The sequence below is a fragment of the Lemur catta genome, chromosome 5 (genome assembly GCF_020740605.2).
Source record: "Lemur catta isolate mLemCat1 chromosome 5, mLemCat1.pri, whole genome shotgun sequence".
Taxonomy (NCBI): domain Eukaryota; kingdom Metazoa; phylum Chordata; class Mammalia; order Primates; family Lemuridae; genus Lemur; species Lemur catta.
The window spans coordinates 5,416,529-5,437,811 of NC_059132.1; the positions used below are offsets into that span (position 1 = coordinate 5,416,529).

Consider the following 21,283-nt stretch of genomic DNA (forward strand, 5'->3'; position numbering starts at 1 on the left):
CCTCCTAACTGAAGTAAATATCTGTAGGCCAACTTTGGTTTTCAGGCCATTTACCATTCTTCCTGGGGGTGTAAAGGAAGTAAGAGTGCCATATAAAAGCTGGGGAGGGCTGGTAGTGATAAATCTCTGGCAAGAAAGGAGAGGCTCAGATTCTGCAGCCACTGAGAATTCTGCCAGATGTATTTGGGATAAGTGGTCCTCCTAAAATACTGCAATACAATTCTGACACTAACCCCTGGGAGTTAGTGCAGACCCCACAGGTTAATGGCATAGTCCCCAACAAGATTGCCCCACTTTAGATGCCAGCTGCAAGTTCAGGGGTCCCCAGGCCACCTGTACTTCGGACCAACTGGCTACAAATCTAGGTGTTTCCCACAACCCACCCAAGGTTCGATAAATCACTAGGACAATTCATAGAACACTTCATTGTAAAGGATACAAATCAGGACCAGGTATTAAGAGATGAAGAGACACATAGGGTAGAGTCTGGGAAGGTCTCAAAAGCAGAGCTTCTGTGTGCCCTCCCAGTGGAATTAGGATACACAGTGTCCTCCTGTCACACTGATGAGTCACCAACTAGGAAGTTCCAATGAGTTTCAGTGTTCAGAGTTTTTATTGGGGTTTCATTATGTAGGCATAATTGCTTGGATAATGATATAGTTGAACTCAATCTCCAATCCCCTTCCCCTCCCCAAAGGTAGGGCATGCTGACCTCAAAGCTCTCATCCTCTAATCACATGGTTATTCCCATCCTGAGTCATCTAATTAGCATAAACTGTCAGGGCCTGCCATGAATAATGGGTACTTTCATGTCACTACTGAAATTCCAAAGATTTAGAGGTTCCCTCAAAGGAATCCATGATAATGATCAAATTATATAATATACAACACACCCCATCTTGAAGGTATGTGGAATGCATGATTTTTAGGTAGTTTGACCACACAAGCCAGCCTAGCATACTATAGAGCCTTAAACACCACATGGAAGAGGTAAGACAGGGCAGGTTTGTTTCCTGCAGCTTTAAGTAGATACTTTTAATAGCTGTCACCCAGTCATTTACCACTTCTCTTATCTGGTGCTGTTTGCTTTGTTTGAGTTTTCCTTTTCTCTGAAAGCTCTCTTTTCTGAGTCATGTTTTCTGTTCTCCTCAGGGAATCGGGTCCATCTCTTCACACCAGAGTGAGTGGTTCTTTCTCATGGAATCATAGATTCTTACTCTGGTGTGTAAATCCCCTTCTGTGTAGCATCTTTTATTGTCATGTAGCCTTTCTTAGACTCCTTCAGCAGTGGGAAACTCCCACCAGAGGCAGCACATTCTACTGGTGGATTCTCTGGCTATTAGGAGAGAGGAGCCACGATCTCCTTTTTTGGGACCCTCTCCTGTCCATCTTTTTCTTGCTGCTACATATGTGAATTAGAGGTACTTTATTATTTATTTATTTATCACACACACACACACACACACACACACGCACGCACGCACGCACGCACGCACGCGTCTCACTCTGTTGCCCAGGCTAGAGTGCTGTGGCATCAGCTTAGCTCACAGCAACCTCAAATTCCTGGGCTCAAGCAATCCTCCTGCCTCAGCCTTCCAATTTGCTGAGACTACAGGTGCATGCCACCACTCCTGGCTAATTTTTTTTATTTTTAGTAGAGTTGGGGTCTCGCTGTTGCTCAGGCTGGTCTTGAACTCTTGATCTCAAGCAATCCTCCCGCCTCAGCCTCCCAAAGTGCTAGGATTACAGGCGTAAGGTACCACTTCATTCTCTAAATTGTTCTCATAATTTCCACATTCCGAAAGATCTGTAGTCGAGGGAGAGAAAAATTATAACAGGATTCTTGTAACAAATATTTATAGAGTTCCTAATATGTCCTGGTCACTGTTCTGGATATTAGGGATATAATCATGCATAAGACAAAAATCCATACTCACATGAAGATGATCTTCTAGGGAGAGAGAGATAATCAAAATAAATATGTATTTTGTATAATGTAGTTTAAATTATATTGAGGTGATATGTGAAAAAAGTTATCCATTTTATCAGCATTTGAAATGGAAGCTGAGCAAAAGCTGTTATTTCAGCAGCATTTTAATACATGACCAAAATAAATTTGGAGCAGATTTGCTGGCTCTTGCTAACTTGGTTTTTGGAAGTCTTATGTATTGCTTTAATAGAAATACTCCCCCCCCCCAAAATAAAATAACATAAAAATGTTGTGTTTTAATTTGAGGTGTCTTATAAAGTTGCTTCAGATGTATTAACAGTTCCTGATTAGTATTAGGGATTACACCCACTCAGAAATGGAATTGTTTTGCTGGATGTGATACCTGTAATTCCAGCACTTTGGGAGGCCAAGGCAGGAGAACCTCTTGAGACAGGAGTTCAAGGTTATAGTGAGCTATGATTGCACCACTGCACTCCAGCCTGGCCAACAGAGTGAGACCCTGACTCCAAAAAATAAATAAATAAATAAAAAGGAAATGGAATTGTTTTATGGTGCCTCCTGTGTATATCACATTGTGGAAATACAAGATTCATTTCGAGACTAAAAACCACGTAGTGACTATTGAGGTTTTATCAACAGAAGCAAATTCCTCTTGTCACTCTAGTCCCTCTAGTTGTATACAGTTATCACCAGTGAATCTGTGTGGTGCTAGCTGCCTATTGGATCCCTTCTAAATGACTTTTCTGATTGTACTTGAAAGCAAATGGCAGAATATTTAGCATGAGGCCTCTCTTAACTGTTGTTTTCTACAGCTCTGGCTAGGACCTCTGACTGCCTCACACCGAAGTTGTTAGTGGAATCCCGTAACTCCCCATGTGGTGTTGAAGCCACTTTTCTTTTGTGAAGGTTGCATAGATGTTGTGTGTTCCCGAGGCCAGTGAGTAGGGGGAGCGGGAGCCAAAGGCCAGTATTGGTGAGCGGGGTTTCTGCCTTGACCATTTTCTTCTGATCTGGAGTATAACGTAGCACTGAGGGCTTTTCTTTCGTCTGTTTATGAAATGGCACGACTGTGCTTCAGGTAATGATGACACCTTTTATACTTGACTCTTTCTCCCATATCCAGTTAATGATTTCTTTATGTTGCTCTTCAATTTAAAGTGTATTAAGGTGAAAAATTTATTTGCTGTCAGAAATATTAACCTTTTTGTCAATAATGTAACACCCATGTGTCCTTTTTGATTGTTTTATTCCTTGCCCACCTCCTTTGGCTGTGAGTGGCTTAATAGCTAAAGAGCAATCAGTTTTTCCTATGATTTTCCTCTCTTCTGAGTCCTTTTTCAGTTTTATGAATTGTGAGAATGAAATAGGGAAAAGGCCATTCATGAGATCCTCTGTAAAAATCATATATCATTTAGTATCCCTTTCCCCTCAGCCACAGACATTGTAGTAAAATGTGCCTCTTATTATAATGAATTTGCTACATAAGATTGTATCTCATTCACTGCCTTGTGAATTAAGATCCAAAAAGTGAATGTAACTGGCATGCTTTTGAGCTGTAATGTCATTACCTGTTACCTCCCTACCTCCCCGAGTGCCCCCCCCCAGTACTTCCCATTATCTGGGACTTCGTAGGATATGGCTTTATTGGTTTGAAATGTGTATTTTAACTGCAAATTGAATGATCTGCATTATAACTTTTATTCTGTGCTGTGCTGATAGTGTGTAGTAAAGTGGCCTTGAAGAAGGCTCTGTAAGGAGCGTTTGAACTACACCTGACCTTATGTACTTGTGACTGACTTCTTGGGCATTTTCTCAGTGCTTCTGTATGACACTGTAGGCAGAAATTCTGGCAAAAAGCAAATTAAATGAAGCTTCAATTTTCTAGGACTGTAGGATGTTTTCATGCAAGAAGTCAGATGTCTTTGGAGGGAATGCTGACCTTAGATTCCTGAAGAATTCTAAGCATATTGAGCCTGGCTTTTCCTCACAGTTTGAAGGGTGGTCTATATGTTCAGATGCATGAGACTATGTGAGATAAAAGTATCTTCCCTGTAGTATTCTTAACACCTTAACCCTCAAATAAGCTGCCTTTTTTTTTTTTTTTTTGCGACAGGGTCTCACTCTGTTGCCCAGGTTGACATGCAGGAGCATGATAGTAGCTCACTGCAGCCTCGAACTTCTGAGCTCAGTGATCCTCCTGCCTCAGCCTCCCGAGTAGCTGCAACTACAGGCATGTGCCATCACACCCAGCTAATTATTTTTTATTTTTGTAGAGATGGGGCAGGGGTCTTGCTGTGCTGCTCAGGCTGGTCTCAAACTCCTGGCCTCAAGCAGTCCTCTTGTCTCCTAAAGTACTGGTATTATAGGCATAAGCTACCATGCGTGGCCCATTTAATAAATTTTATTTAAGTAAAGACAATCCATTGTGGAATAAAGGTAGAGCTTTCCTATAAATGACTGAAAAGTTATCTTTTCTGTCATGTACAGATGTCATATATGTTGATCTGACACAGTTGGGCTGTTTCCTCAATAGCTCAGCTTGTTACTGGGCTACTGCTAAACAAAACACAAGGCTGATTGTTTTTTATCAGAGGTTTGCAAGTTTTCTGAAATCGACTCTTTTACAAGGTCCAAATTTACACACAGGCCAGGCACAAAGATTACAAAAGAGGGCTTCGTGATCTCAAAGCTAGTGGTCATGGTGTCATTCTTAGTCCACCTCTTGGATTAACAGGAACCAGCGACATTTAGTTGCTAATACACAAGTGACTGGTAGCAAGAATATAATAATTTATTCTCATAACAAATCTAGAGATTGCTCATTGCTTTACAAAGTCTCAACTCTGCTGGGGTCCCTGTGGAAGTCAGCTGCTCCAAGTGTTTTCCATTCAAACTTCAAAATCTTCTTCAGTCTCGGTATTAACTGCTGTTGCAGATTTCTAGAGCTCCACATTTTCCACAGAAAAAGGCATTTAGGAAACCCCTCCCCTCACCCTCTCCTTTCACTGTTGTCAGGCTTGGCACTGGTGTGTGCGGTTAGCCTCCCACAGCACTGTGGCCAAGGTGTTGCCTTTGCACATTTGTCATTGTTAGAAATGAGTAGCCCTGTCCCTGGGGGGGTGAATTGAAGCTCATTCATCCAGAGAAGACTGTCAGTGCCAGGCCCCATTTCCTCCTCCCAGACTCCTGAAACAGGCAGTGTCTCTCATAGAACATTACTGCTTCAGCAGGAAGGCAGAAGTGTTTTAAAGTAACATTTTAAAATAACGAACAAGACTTTCCTAACCTTTATTTTGTTAGGATTTGTATCAGTAAACAGAAAAGATGTTTTAAAGAAGTAAGCCATTTCAGCCTTAGGCACATGCCACTGTCACCTTGAGACATGATTTGTAGTAGAGAATACTTACATAATCTTTTGCTTCTTAACTTAATTATTTTTTCTGCATTTTAAGGATTTGTAAAATGGAGAGAATATAAATCGACGTAAGGTTGTACTAGTAGTGACTGTCTCGAATCAGACTTTCGGCTGGCTTCCTTGAATGACGGGCGTGGGTGGGGTGCTGGGCATTACACTCGCCTCACTGAGGATCTTTGTTAGTCCCAAACTGTTGGTTAATTCAGCGATCAGCATCAATATTTGTTTTCAGAATGCCACTTTAAGGCAGTGAAGCAACAGGGGTTGTAGATTACTCTTCATGAACACATCTAATTTAGCTTTCTCCTTCAGTGTAGCATCATAAAATGTACATTTTGGGTGTGTGGTTTTTTTTTAAGTCTTATGTTTTACAAAATTTAGCTTAGCTCATATTTTGCAGTGATTTTAAAACAAATAGAAATTTACAGTCATCTCTGTAGATTGTCATCCTGAAGAGAAATAAATGCCTCTTTGCTCAGGTCCAGTTGACAGCAGAAGGTGCAGTTGGAAGCTTCAGGGAATATAAATGTTAGTGATTTTGAAGGCCCCATAAACATTAGAGATCTGACTTTTCTATTTCCTTATGTTTTTATGTTTAAATTGCATGTTACTACTTTTGTTTCTCCTTGTGATTAGGCATTACAGGATTCCGATAGCAGTCTTACAGAAAGCTGATAATCCTTAACTGTAACACGACAAACAACTGCTATAATAGTGTATAATTTTTCTTGTGCACTTATGTGCTTATGTTGGGTGGAGGAGTGAAAATCAAAGGTTATTGCCATTGCCCTTGTTTACTCTGGCATTTAAATTCCCAGAAAGTGCTTCTGATATTCAACTTCCTACGCCTTTATCATTCATAACTCAGTTTGCAACTGGGGTAAAGATGTGTCTCAACACCAGGTATTCAGTTGGGCACTGGTATTGCTAATGGAATTGGCAAACCTGTTCATTTAGAAACACAGCTACATGATCACAGCCTTAGCAGTCTCCTCAGCAGCATTCTCAGCGCAGCCAAAGCTTTAGCAAAGGAACTATGACACAACTCGGAAAGATTGTTTCTGGCTACATGAGCAGTATCATTGAGATGGTCGAATGGGAAGGTAAAGGTTTTAGTTCAAATTAAGCAGAATTGGCCAGGAAAGAGTCCAGCTGTCAGTGTTTTTGAGAACTCAGTTGAAGGACAGTTTTGCTCTTAACTATGGAACATTATCTGTTTCCTTTTCCATTTTTGATGAGGATGGCCTTGAGTCCATCTTGGAATTGTCTTTATGTCATTTTTTAATTTGAAAAACAGCCTTGTGTTGAAATAACGTTCATCTTCGCTTAAATTAAGCATCCATTCACCTGTCAAATGTGAATAACAAGTTAGAATTTTTATGTCCTTCCTTCAAGAACAGCTACCGAACATTTTTATTTGAGGATACCAGCAGTTCTCTCCTGAGGCCCTTGGTTCCTCTGCTTTTCTTGCATTATCGCCCACATCAGAAGAACCTCTTTTTAAAGTTACTGTTTAGGCAGATTAGAGGCTGCGCAAAACCTAGGAGTTACAGGCCCTGGGATCTTTGAAGGTTCTGCCCCAACCCTACAACGCGATGTTCATTATGAGTCTGTGTAGCTTGCTTAGTACAGAGTTTAGAAATGTGTCTTTGGAAGCAGATGATCAGTCTGTGAGAGAGGAAACATCATTTGTGCTCTTGTCATCTGCTCTGGAAAGGTCGGGGTGGGGGTAAGTGTGTGTTTGTTTGCCTTAGCAGTCAAAACAGAAAAATCTTTAAAGATCTTTTTGTGTTTCTAGGTTGCCAACTTGGCCTGTTCCATCTCAAACAATGAAGAAGGTGTAAAACTCGTTCGAATGTCTGCAAGCCAGTTAGAAGCCCTCTGTCCTCAGGTAAAGTATAAGTGGCAATGGTTACAGTATCACCAAATTGAATCTTGAGTAGAGCAGAGATGAGGTTTATTTTGTTTGTTTTTAGGATTTTAGATAGAAGTCTTGGGGACAGTCAGTGACACAGAACACACATAGTTTGGAAAAATTTATGTTTAACATGAAGTGACATTACTTCAGGGGATTACATGTACTACCCCCTGGCCCTACATTGTAAGTGCACGGTACTCTCCATTGCTGGGAGGGGGGACGGCAGTGACCATGCTGCCGGGGCTGCACCATCCTTGAGGGAGGGCTGTTTGCAACATCTGGCAGTCCTGGAACCATGATGGTTACCCCACGTCCTGAAGGTGTGACAGCTGTTCACCCACACTGCATTTTAATGGCCAGTATTTGGGTCTCTTGTGTTGGAGTGAACTGATTGAAGAGCCAGTCCCTTTACTCTGTAATGTCATAAAACAGCCTTATTAATAACGTAATTCAGGCAGCTACTGAAGTAAAAGCTCAAGAACTTTTCTCCATTTATAATGGCGTACTGGGGCCAGGTGCAGTAACTCATGCCTGTAATCCTAGCACTTTGAGGGGCTGAGGCAGGAGGATTGCTCAAGGCCAGGAGTTTGTGACTAGCCTGGGCAAGACCTCAGCTCTACAAAAATAAAAATAAAAATTAGCTAGGCTTGGTAGCACATGTCTGTTGCCCAGGCTGGAGTGCCGTGACCCGATCATAGCTCACTACAGAGCCTTGAACTCCTGAACTCAAGCAACCCTCTTGCTTCAACATCCTGAGTAGGTAGGATGACAGATATGTGCCACCATGCCCTGCTAATTTTAAAATTTTTTGTAGAGACAGGGTCTCCCTGTGTTGCCCAGGCTGGTCTTGAATTCCTGGCCTCAAGCAATCCTCCCTCCTCAGCCTCCCAAAGCACTGGAATTATAGGTGCGACCACCGTGCCCAGCCTATTTTTCCAGCCTTAATCGAGTCATGAAATCTGCCAGTCACTGATAGCTGTGTAGATAATAAGTGCAATGGATTTAATCATCACCTCTAGAAAATGCATGGATGACCAAGTTGCATGAAACAAATTTAGAGTGGATTTCTAAAGATTTGGCCTTCTTTCCTCAAGTTTGCCATTTTACCCTGTCAACACTTTGTTTTTAATGTCTTTGGTTCTCCTTTTGGTTTTGAAATGCTTGAAAAGCAACAATGCTTCCACATATCTGCGGAAACAGATGGTAACATACACTGATCACACCTACCAAGAGTATTTATATAAATGATCTTAAAGCCCAGGAAGAAAAATCACATGGAGAGTCTAGTAGATTCTAATAAAAATGATAGTGTGCAGAAATCATGTGTGGCTAGGCTGTGTCACATGGGTTTGAGTTTGCCATCAGAAAGCATCATTGCACCCTCTCCTTTGCAGTTTCATTTCTTTTGCTAAAACAGACAGTGCCCAGCCCATACTTGGTATTGGGTATATGACCTGGATAAAAAGGTGTTTCTCCAGGTGTGGTTATTCTCTAGCTCCTCACCTGGGCTCGTTCCTACCCTTGCTCACAAACTGCTATGCACACAGGGATGGGCAGGTTTAGTAATGGCAAAATTAAAGTACGTGTTTGCAGGTATGGTAATGGCAAACTGAACAGCACATGCTTGTTTTTCAGTGAGGCACCTGTGTCTCCACTCCAGCCCATTATTGCTTGATCTTTTCATTTTTTGTTTGTTTGTTTTTGACTCCTGTCTCCCAGGCTGGAGTGCAGTGGCATGATCATAGCTCACTGAAGCTCGTGGGCTCAAGCGATCCTCCCAACTCAAGCTCCTGAGTCTCTGGGACAGGTGTGTGCCACCACGCCTGGCTAGTTTTTAATCTTTTGTTTGTTTTAGAAATGGGGTCTCGCTCAGAGGAACTCTCTTTCAAGGCAGCTAATGGCTGTCCTGTCCCTCTGAGGAAGAGGGCTTTGACTGTGAAAGCCTCTCCCTCTTCAGCCTGATGTGGGTTGTGGTCACAAGCTCCAAGGGTCCTAGTCCTGAGGTATCCGCTTCCAGAGTCTAGGCAAGTTAATCAATTAATCGGCAAGTTAGTTAAATAACTAGGCCAGTTAATTCACCAGGAGTTTAAGATAGTATTTTAATATGCTGTGGCATGTAGCCAATTATTATGTTAAATAATTGCATGTTTCTTTATAGTAAGGCTACTGTTGATATCTGTCCACAGTGTAGAATAGATGTTCGGTGTTTCCAGGATGCTTTTTGTGCTTCATGCCCATGCCAGGCAGTTCCCCATGCTGGGGGCCTCTTTTCTGTGGCCCCGCTCACAGGTTGGCATGGGCTTCTACACCTCATTGTTCTTTTCAGGTGGAGAGAAATCACAGATGCAACCACTAGAGCAGTTTTAATCCTCATTTTTCAGTTTGCTCTGTAGCAAATTAACTTTTAGGAATGGGGAAATCCATTGTAAAGTATCAACTTTTGCACAGTTAAACAACTTTAGCTCTCTCTCTGCATTTCCTTCTACTTTGTGGCTACACTGGCTCAGTCTGTTCATCAGAAAGGGACCTACCTCCATCAGAGCAGAGAGACCCAGCCTGGCGAACTTTTATAAGGAAAGAGTTTACAAAATGTTTTGGGGAAGGACCTGTGTCTGTGCTGTACGTATCCCAGGCATTATGTCTTGCTTGTGGATGTGCACAAGTCTTAGTCTGCACCAGCTGCTTTAAATATTTCAGTTTTTAAATTCAAAACCATTTGGTGCTGGCCAGGAAGAAGAAACAAAACCAGAAAAACCCCAAAACCTTGCCAGCAGCAGTAGGTTTCTGACAATTGAGTCTTTAAAATCAGAAGAGGGTATTTTGGAGATTATCTCACTTAATATTTTATTTTTCTTAGTTTATTATGCAGGAATGAGAATTGCACATTTAAGTTAATACAAATCTGGCACTTTAAAAATTCATATAGCCTAGTTCAATGCATGGCCTTTCTTAGACATCTACACAAGGGATGAATTAAGTATTTGAAGTCACTGCTTATATACATTTCTTTTTTCTTTTTGTACTTCTCACTAAATTGAAAAGTATCTTCTCAAATTATCCATTCTTCCTTCTGCCTCCCCAGATTTATCTTCCATATTGCTGCTTCTCCCATTATGCTTGTTGGAACCCTGATCGTTTTCATGGCTGACATGCTTGACAAGCATCAAACAAGCATAAACCTGGGCCGGCCTGGCCACTAGTTGATGGGAAATACATAGCCCTTAAAGGAGCACCCCAGGCATACAGCACAGGGCAGACCGGTGGCCTCATCTGTCACTCACCTGCTATTTCTCAATCATGCGATCATCTACCTTTGAATCACTTTACTTTTCCACTTCTGGTATTCTCTAGTTTTCTTACAAAGCAATTTCAAAGAAGAACTCAAGAGAGATGCTTCTGAGCATTTTCTGTATCCTGCCATCTCCACCCCCTGTACCTCCTACCCTTCTTTGACTGAGGCCTGCGTGTTAACAGGACCCCAGAGACACTGTGGTCTCTTTGCAGGGCTTGCGTATTGATGTCGGTCTGTTGCTTTCTGTTCTTGTAAAGTCTGATTTCTGTACCTTAAAATTAGAAAGTATTTCCTCCTTGTCTGTTTTCTGGAAAAAATCTGTGTATAATGGATATCTTTTAAATGTTGGGGAGAATTTACGAGTTAAGCTTGGTAGCTGGTAAACTCCATCTGGGCCAGGAGTTTACTTTGTGGGAAGGTTTTTAATAATGAATTCAATTTCTTTAATAGACATAGGGATGTTCAGGTTATCTGCTTATTCTTGAGTGAGCTTTGGTCATTTGTCTTTCATTAATTTCTACTCTTTATTATTTTCTTCTTTTGACTTACTTTAGGTTTAATTTGCCCTTTTTCTAGTTTCTCAAATTAGAAGTTTTAAGATCATTGGCTTGAGACCTTCCTTTTCTAATGTAGCATTTAAACATTTTAATATTATAAATTTCTCTTAAAGTGCTGCTTAAGCTGTATCCCACAAATTTTGACTATGATGTGTTAAATAGTGTGGTTTGGACAGGCAAGAAGGACCTCGAGAAAGTGATGCAAGAAAGACCTGAAGGAAATGGCAGAGCAAGCCCCGGAAGCTGTCTGAGGGGAGGGCGCCCGGCTGAGGGAACAGCAGGTGCAAAGGCTTTGAGGAAGGACAAATATCCAATAGAAGGTTGGATGTTGTAGGGCCATGGTAAGGCCTTTGGCTTTTACTCTGAGTGAGATGGGAAGCCGCTGAAGGGTTCTGGGTAGAGTGACATGATCTAACTTAGATATTAACAAGATCTCTCTTACTTCTGTGAGGAAGGGGAGAAGCAGAGGGGCCCTTAAGGAAGCCATGCTAAGCAGAATAATGGCCCCCTAAAGGTGTCCATTCCCTAACTCCCCAAACCCATGAATATATTACCTTACATGACAAAGGGGACTCTGTAGAGTTGAATAAGGATCTCTCGATGGGAAGATTATCCTAGATTATTCAGGTGGGCCCCAGTATAATCACAAGTCTCCTTGTATGAAGGAGGCAGGAGCCCCAGGTAGGGCAGATGTGGTGATGGAAGCAGAGACTGGAAGCCAAGGAATGCGAGTGCAGCCCTGGAATTTGGGGCAGTCGAGGACTGGATTTGCCGCTAGGGCCTGCAGAAGGCACATAGCTCTGATGGTACGTTGATTTTAGCTCTGTAAGACCTATTTCAGACTGCTGACCTCTAGAACTCTAAAGTAATACATTTGTGTTGTTTTAAGCCACTAAGGTTGTGCTAACTTGTTACAGAAGCAATGGGAGACTAAAACAGATGGTATGTACTGATCCAAGCAAGAGTACAGTGGAAGTGCTCAGCACTGGTCAGAGTTTGTATATTTCCAAGGTGGAATTTACTGAAGGATTAGATGTGAGGTGAGAGAGGAAAAGAAGACTCAGGGAAAAGAACATAGTTTTGAGCATAGGCAGCTGGAATGATAAAGTTGCCATTTATTTTGAGGAGGAGGAGTGGTTTAGGGGAAGAGATAAGGAGCTCAGTTTTGGACATGTTAATTTTGAAGTGATAATTAGATATGCAAGATGCAGTGTCACATTCAGGGAAGAAGTCTGGACCGGTTGTATAAATGTGAGATTCGTTCACACATACATGGTGCTTAAAGCCATGGGCCTTGATGAGGCCACCCAGGGAGTGAGTAGACATAGAGAGAAGGTCTGGGATCTGAACTGGGGTTCTCTAACATTTAGAGTTTGGGGAGATAAGCAGTATTCAGCAAAGGAGACTGAAGAAAGGTTGAGATGGGAAGAATACCTGGTTATATCTTAGAAGCCAAGTGAAAAAAGTGTCTCTAGGAAGAGTAATTCATGTCAAATGGTTGCGGAATGTGAACTGAGAATTGATCTTTGGATTGAGCAACATTTAGAGGTCATACGTGACCTTAGACAAGAGCGGTTTAGGTACAGCTTAAGGGAGATAAGCCTGACTAGAGTGGGTTCAAGAGAGAAGCAAGGAGTTGAATACAGCAAGTTAACAACTCATGGAAGTTTTATGTAAGGATTCTGCTGCAGACATGGGGTGAGAATGTTTTGGGGGGTTTTGTTGTGGCTGATTGAAATAATTCAGTAGAGGGGAAAATTGCTAGAGCAATGTCCTGGAGTAGAAGAGGGGCAATGAGACCCAGTGAGCAGAGAAGTGGAGAGATGGGTCTGAGCAGGGAGCGTAGAGAGGAACAACCATAATTAAAGGAGCTAAGACAGAGTACAAGGCGCAGATGCAGGTCGATGGGTAGATGTGGTATTAAAGAATAGGAATCTACAGCATTCTCTTTTGATTGCATTCATTTTCTCATTTAAATAGGGAGCAGTATGATAAACTGGAGTGAGGACGCTGACAGACACGTTACAGGTTTCAGAGGAAGATATAAAACAATTACTCATTTAGAGCCCAGACTGGAGGAGGTGGGGAGAATGACTGTAGCAGGGGAAATACAGTTCTCTTGCCGTCTGCAACTGCTAGAGTCCCCTTGAAGTGGAGTGATCAAGAATTTTAACATGAGACCCAGTCAGCATGGTTGGGAGCAAGAAATCATAAGTTTTATTGTGGACATTACTTTCTGTCTCTACGGATTTGTCTATTCTGGACATTTCATATAAATGCAATAATATGTGGACTTTCATATCTAGCTTCTTTCACTTAACATGTTTTGAAAGTTCATACAGGTGGTAGCATGTACCAGTACTTTGTTCTTTTTCATTGATAAATAATATTTTATGATATGGATATGCTGCATTTATTTAGCCATTCATCAGTTGATGGACATTTGACTTGTCTCCACTCTTTGGCTACCACGAATAATGCTGCTGTGAACATTCATATACATGTTCCTGTGTTTTCATTTCTCTGGAAATGGAGCAGAATTGCTTAGTCCTATTGGCAAACTTTGTGTTCAACCTTTTGTGGACCTGCCTCACATTTTTACAAAGTGGCTGCCAGAGATGGGGGCAAGGAGAGTTGAGGGAAATGGGGAATCGCTGCTAGTGGCCATGGGGTTTATTTCTGGAGTGATGAAAAAGTTCTAAAGTTGAATGTGGTAAATGTTGCAAAACTGTGAATATACTAAAAAAGTCATTGAATTGTATACTTTAAATGGGTGAATTGTATGATATGTGTATTATATTTCAATAAAGCTGTCTTAAAATATTTTAAAAACTTAACAGATTATACACGTTTCTGTATGATTTTTTGTATGTCAAATATGTCTCCATTAAAAAGAAAAAAATGCTTGGAATGGGAATATATTTTTCATGAATGCATTTTAACACTGTTTCTAGAACGTGAAATGCCAGATGTTTATCACAAGATTATTTATAGGGGTGGGTACCTGGGACAACCTAGACATCCACAATAGGAGAGTAACACAGTACATCCATAACATAGAATGATAAACAGGGAATGTTTTTAACATATATTTAATGGTATGGAGAAGTATTTAAAAGAAGAAACAGGATAGTCATTTTTATGTAGCATATAATTCTAATTGTGTAGTTTTTGATGTATTTACCTATGTGTCTGGGTGAGATGAAAAAAGCCTAGAATTTAGTGTTAAAAACTGTTGAGTTGCTATTGTGGAGTGGAGTGACAAGAGGTACTTTTTGTTTTATAATTGTCTATAATTTCCAAATAAAATATGTATTACTTCAACTTTGACATATAAAACCTATTCTCTATTTCATCTTTGTAATAGTCGTGGTGGAACGTATGGTATTAATGTCATGTCTCCTAGTGAAATGCATGTAAGACAAGGCCATCACTACTCTGCTGACCAAATTTTCCCTTCTGTTTTATTTCCATGACTCTGAAAAAGAGTAAACAATAAATTTTAATATCTTTTGCAGGTTATCAATGCTGCATTAGCTTTAGCAGCAAAACCACAGAGTAAACTGGCCCAAGAGAACATGGATCTTTTTAAAGAACAGTGGGAAAAGCAAGTCCGTGTGCTCACAGACGCTGTTGATGACATTACTTCCATTGATGACTTCTTGGCTGTCTCAGGTAATGAGCCAGTTCCCCAGAGAAGCATGTGAGGATATGCATAATTACTTTTGTCTAAGTTATAATAATGGACAATCAAAAGCCCCCAAGTCTAGGCAGGTAAATTATTCTAGCAATAATATCGTGCTCGTTTTCATTTTAATTAAAAAAAAAAAAAGCCACCACTAACTCCTGAGCAATGGGAGATGGGATTGGAGTTGTTTCTGTCGTGGCAGGGGTGGTCCCAGTCCTAGAAAGCATGGTGAGGAAGCTGGCTGGCAGAGGTTTTCCTTGCTTGTATGGAATGCGATCCTCCATCTGTGACCTGCAGAGCACTATAACCATCCACCCCTCTTGCTACTATTGTGTTTAGAAAAAGCGTTGACCTGTGTCCTGGTAGAGGCTGTGGTGATTTGCTGTGAGCCTGTGAAACTGAGGAGGGTGGATTCTCAGCATCACCTTTAGTTTCTTTTTGAAAATAATTTTTTCCCTTCTCGGAAAGCTTCTCTTCTGTCTCTCAGAAATGATCTTAGTTTAACTGCCTACTTTTCCAAAGACTCTCTGTCTGCGTGATGCACAGATAGAAACCAGAGAGGAAATATTTAAGTGCCATTTAATTATGAACTTGGAAAAAATAAATCTAGATAATTCACCTCACAAAAACAGTTGATTTCATTATATAAACATAAACTGGTAATGACATAGTAAATTGCATTCATATAGAAAATGTCTGTCAAATGCAATTCAGTGTTTATCACACAGAGATAAATTTTAATCCCATCTCCTTGGAGTTGAATAACTATAAATGCATTCTCCATTTAACAGGGCCTCTGTTGCCCTTGGCTGCAGGCTTGCTCACTGAAAGCGCCAGACTTCCTGAGGCCAGTGGCTGTGGGCAGAGTCAGCGGCTGGGTTCTTCTAGGGCTGAGACTACCTGTCACTCCAGGGAACCACAGGCTAGAATGTGGGCGACGTGAGTGGCAATGGGGCTTGAAACAGAAGCCCGGCTTAAGTACATGCACAGCACAGTCCCCCAGCGGTGACCTATATAAGGATGCCCACGTGTTCCGCATAGCAATGCCTTCCTGTCTTTGCACTCTCTCCTTGGGACTGATAGCCTTGACTCACTTGAGAAAGTAGAGAGCAGGCGATCGTAAACTGCAAAAGGAGGCGGTGACCATGTTGCTGCAAGGCTGCCAAATTGCAGGTGCTAGTACTTTAAAACAAAAACTAATTTGCAAGCACATCTTTGCAGGTGCCAAAAATGCAGCAATGGCTTTTTTGGGAAATCTTGGCCTTCTGTTGTTTTTCCCAATGAAATACTGAATTATTCTTTTTCATAGGTTTAGAGAAAAACATTCCACCTTCACAGCACACTTTTAAGCAAACAACAAATTCTGAAATCTAAATGCAACCCCCCCCCCCATATACTACATTCTTAAAGTTACTTTTTTTGTGATTAGGTTGGATATATCTCAGGCTTGTTCTCAAGGGATTTTCAGTCCTTTTGATAGCAAAATAAAATGTAGTGAAATCAAATGTCCCTCATGCAACGTTCTTCAAATCAGAGAACAAAAGGGATTCTGCAGCAACATTTAGTGGGATTCAGGTAGTACCTTTAGGGCATATGACATAAAACAGAAGAATGATAAAGAGAAATCATAGTCTGTAACGGATACACATTTGTTTGGTGAGTGTGTTCAGTTTTCATGCAAGTGTATGAGAGTATAAGAGAGGGTTGACTTGACGGAAAGGAGTTTAGACAGTTTCTATTTAGCAAATAAAAACATGGAACAATTCTCTGTCAGAAAGTGCTGTTTTCAGAGCATCTGAATTTTTGAGGTCTACCTGGTGTGTTTTTCTAATGTTCTATCACAGACTTGCTTAGGAATATCGAGTGATTAAATAATTAATAGGGCAAGGCTATTATTCATAATGCGTCTGGTTTTTATGGAACGTTTTTCAGGGGCATGGGCGAGGGGAGGAGATAAGGAGATGCTTGTGCAGATTCCTACTGGAATGACCAGTTAATTTTCAGCCTTTGGACTCTTGTACCCTCACACACCTTCCTTACCTGGGGCAGCTTTAGCTTTATGTGGGTGGACTAGAGATGTCTCCGCATCTCTTCTGACAGTCTGGGGAGGTGTCATCGGCAGCAGTCATGGCCAGTATTTAGATAAGAAGCCATGTCTTGGCCTCACCTGCCCTGCCCCATTTGCCAATTTCCCCTGGCCCTGAGGCTCATTGGTACTTCAAAGTCCCACAGTGAGAAAGGTTTGTGTCTTAATGGAGGGGGCTGCCTGGCACGTGCCCAGCACCGGATCTGGCTTCAGGTAGGTGGGCTTCATGGAGTTTCGCTAAGTGAAATGTAAGGATGCTCCTTGACTCCCTGGAGTGGTTGTTTTCTACTATGTCCTGGGGCCTTAAGGCCGTTTGGTGCAGTGTGAGAGGTTTTGTAGAATATTTCCACTAATAATTTTACACCATCAAATTCTCTTGGAATCCATGAGGCCTAGGTATTTGCTGTAGCCCTGCCCAGTCACTGAGAACCCATCCAAGGGGAAGGTATTTATGGAATAGGGCTGAGGACCTGCTGCTGCTTCATCTCGGCTCTTCCTGGATGTTGTGTCACATTGGTTCCAGAAGTTCTGTCTCACTCATCTCAAGTCATGTCCTGATTTGTGGCTCAAATAGTAACAGTCATCTTGTGTATAATCTGGTATAGCCACCAAGACCCCAACACCAGCATTTTATGAGGTTGTAGGGCAGTGGAACTTGGGTCACTGCATGCCAAATATGAGACCCTGGCATTTGCATATAAGAAAGGGACTTGCATGCTCCCCCCTGGGGGGGGGCAGTGTCTCCTCCCCAAGCTATTCTATTCAGAATGCAGCCTTGTAAATATTAGCGATGGTTTAGGATGCTAGAGAGCATTCAGCAAACCAAGAATATGTTTATATTGACTGATCCCTTAAGGAGAGTGGTTTGAAATTTATCAAAATGATAAAGACTGTTTGAATTTCATTTGAATTGTATTTGATAAATGTTTTCCATGGAAATGCTATTTACTTTGTCATTCACGTGTTGAAATTTTGGCTCCCTTTTTAAAAAGATGCAAGTGGTTGCTTAGAGTAGCTAATTGGGTTTATTAACATTTTTCACCAAATGCTCTTGGAAACAATATTGCATTAAATACTTTGGAGCAACACATAAGAGTGGTAATTTGTACTCTCCTTCATTAAGTGTCAGTATCCAAAGAATTTGGTTTGATTAGGAGGCCATTAACTAAAAGGATTATTGGACCTAATTTTTGGTGTTCAATAGCAAAAATGTAAAACTGTAGATCAGAGACTCTCTCTTCAGATCTAGTTAGTGATAATAGGTAGTGGTGAAGTTAGAAGGGTTGATTTCTGAGTTCCACGCCCACTAGCTGTGCAGCTTTGGGTGAGTCACTCAGAACTTCTATGTCCTGGTTTCTTCATTAGTGGTGATTAGAAAAAAAAAAAGCCTACCATAGAGAGAGTTAAATGTCACATACTCTGAATAGTGCCTGTCAGATAGTAGGTCCTCTATGTGAAATATGAGTGTTATCACTTCCTACGTGTGCACAGGCTGCACTGTTAAAGATATCCAGGGCAAAATGCACAAAGAACGGGCCCTGTTACATGTTGTGGACTGAAGTTCTTACAGCCTCTTGGAGGATGCCAGTTGGCGTGGTTCCTGGAGGGCAATTAGGTACCACACATCTACTTAGAACATATATGCCTTTTAACTTAGTAATCTCATTGCTAGAAATTTTCCTCAGGGTTATGTCACAAATGTTTGCCAGAATACCTGTACAAGGAAGTTTTTTTCAACCAAAATTCTAAGAAAAGACTGGATAAGTAAATTATGGTCTCTCCATCTGTTTAGTAGGGTACTATGCAGCCATTAAAATGGATGAGGTGGATCTGTAGGGCCAGACGTAGAAAGGTTTTCAAGTGAAAAACATACAATAGTGTCCATAATATCCTTTTATGTTCATTTACATGTGGTTGTGCATATTTATATAGCTTGTTGGGTGTGTATGAATTTTTTTCCTGTTTGAAGCACACCTACGAATAAAGACTGTATTGAATAGTCTTTCACAGGATGGCTGTGTCTACTCACAATGGACCTATGCTGAGTTTCCCTGGAAATTCAATTAAAGCTAAAATGATTTATGGTTTCAGTTACTGTGAGTACTTCCTAACCCCCACGTTTTCACATGACCAGTGGATCCTCACTCCCCCACTAGGGTTAGTTGCAGAGAGCAGGCTTGGTGCTCTGTCCTGGGCAGTGGCTTTTGGGTAGAGAATATCACTTTAGTCAGCTCTCTGAAATAGTCTTCCTTTGTCACTAAAAAATGGCATCCCCTTTCCTTGTTTGGATTCTCTGTTAGGAAGCCAGTTTGAATTCAAGAAAGTCTAAATTGATTTTTTTTTTAAACCATAGAGGGGTCTAGACAAAGGTTAACAAGTCCTTGGTGGAAGTTTGGGCTACTTTGTTTAATGAACAAAAAGGAATGCCGAACTTCATTGATTCTAAGATGTGCTCCCCCCCACGTATTAACAATCCTGAAACAGGGATGAGTCTTCCGATCAATGATGCAAGAAAACATTGGCTCATACTTTGTTAGCAGCATCTTTTCTTTTCCTTTTTACTCCTTCACTTTCCTTAGTCAAGTCCATGTTACATCTTACGTATCAGTTAGATTCAGTAAAAGCAGGAGTTTTTAGTCCAAGGCCTTGTATGGTGGGCAGGCTCAGTACCAGATAGTTTAGTTTAAATTAGGATGTAGAGTTTATTTATAAAAGATGTGTGTTTGTTTAAGATGTGCACATAAAAGAAAAGATGCTTGTGATGGGCTCCAAATCTATTTACTCTTGTGATTGGTTCAGATATCCCTATTAAGATTCGTTTATGCTAGAAGCTTAATATGTTTAATCTTTCAGTAGTGCAGTTGTATAAACCCTAGCAAGTCTCATAATTTGTACTTGATAGAGGCCAAAATACAGTCCTAACTATACTGCAGTAATCTCTTTTTCCCTCCTCTAACAGGAATGCTTATTTCCTGGCTTTCCCTGGACAGGTGTTTTTACTAATCTTCTCTCAATTCTTTCACATCATTGGTTATTTCTTTCTTATTGTGATTTTTCATCCTATTCTATCCTACCTGTGGCCTCAGAACAAAGAGACCCTTCTAGAGTCTCTGCCTGCAGTCTGTTGGCAGAGAGGAGAGTTCTGCCGGTCTACGGGGCATTCTGAAGGCTAAAGGTGCTGGCACCATAGTGGCTTTATTCGTTACTCCCTTCCAGATACTGTCATGTATAACTTGGCTGAGTATGTTAGCAGAGGTTGTGAGGGAAGGGACAGTGTCTTCTGGAAGTGGATTAAATCAGAAGCCAGTCCTGGATAATGACATGTCAAAGCATTAGGTAGTCAGGACTGGCAAAAACAAAAACAAAGAAGTCCAGATGTGTTTCTTAAACAGACTGCATTTCCCATGTTGTTCTGGCTCTTCCAGAGAAACTTGGCCCATGAGTCTTCCACCCATCATGCCAGGTACTCTCATAGTCTCAGGGAGTGAGCAGGTCTTGCTGCTTTTAAGAATTCTTACATGTCTTGAAGAAACTCCTTCATGAGTAGGAGGGAAATGGCCAGGTGACAACCTGGGGCTTTCCTTCGTGTTGCCTGCCCGCTGCATGGAGTCTGGGCAGCGCCGTCATTTGGACTGTTTGTTAGTGTCTCTGTAGTTCTGGGTCAGTGAGAACATTCCCTCTCCCATTCTAGGTTTGCCCTACAGATCTGCATGGTACCCACAATTCGTTTATCCACTCTTCTCTTAAACATTTTGATTGTTTCCACTTTGCTATTACAGATGAGGCTGAACAAGTGAACCCCTTGCTCTGGGGTTCCCAAAAAATACAGTAGCTTTCTGCCTCGAGGAAAAATAGTTTTTGTATGTCCTCCAAACTCAGCTATCTGACTGGCAGGAGCCATTTGTCAGCTTAACAGGATTTAAGGGTTTCTGCCTCTCAGGACCCTCTAAGGTAAATATCACAGCAGGCCCATCTGCGTACCATGACAGGGTTACTAAATATTTTGCCTCATCCTGTAGCACCCTCCAGAGGAGACTTCAGCCTGCTTTCTAGCACCTTCTCCGATCCCAGGGCTTGCTGATAGATTGTCTGGATATCATCAGCATCCCCTGGCAGGAGAGGGGAAGGCCAGGATGGATAAAGCCTTACAGTGAACTTTTGTCCCGATTTAGACTTTTCTTTGGGACTTAAGATCAGTGAAATTATTGAAGAGGAGGGAAGTTACTGAGGTTTCTATGATAAGAGTTTTCTGCCTGGCTTACAGAAAGAAACAGCTGTGCCTCAAAGATGGGCATCTCTTTTTTTTTTAAACCTGGAAAGAAGATTGTTATTCTTGGGGGTGATCACAGGCTGAGTTTCCGTGGAACAGTTAATCT

At 41.4% G+C, this 21,283-nt stretch overlaps 1 protein-coding gene across 5 annotated transcripts in view; it reads left to right on the forward strand.

The window, feature by feature from the left end:
* Nucleotides 1-21,283, forward strand: part of CTNNA1 (catenin alpha 1) — a 149,787-nt gene that overhangs the window by 116,817 nt on the left and 11,687 nt on the right. For all 5 annotated transcript variants that reach the window (XM_045550917.1, XM_045550920.1, XM_045550915.1 and 2 more), the window contains exons 10-11: nucleotides 7,165-7,257; nucleotides 14,652-14,808. In XM_045550917.1, the coding sequence (XP_045406873.1) occupies nucleotides 7,165-7,257; nucleotides 14,652-14,808 (250 nt within the window). The remainder of the gene's footprint in view (nucleotides 1-7,164; nucleotides 7,258-14,651; nucleotides 14,809-21,283) is intronic.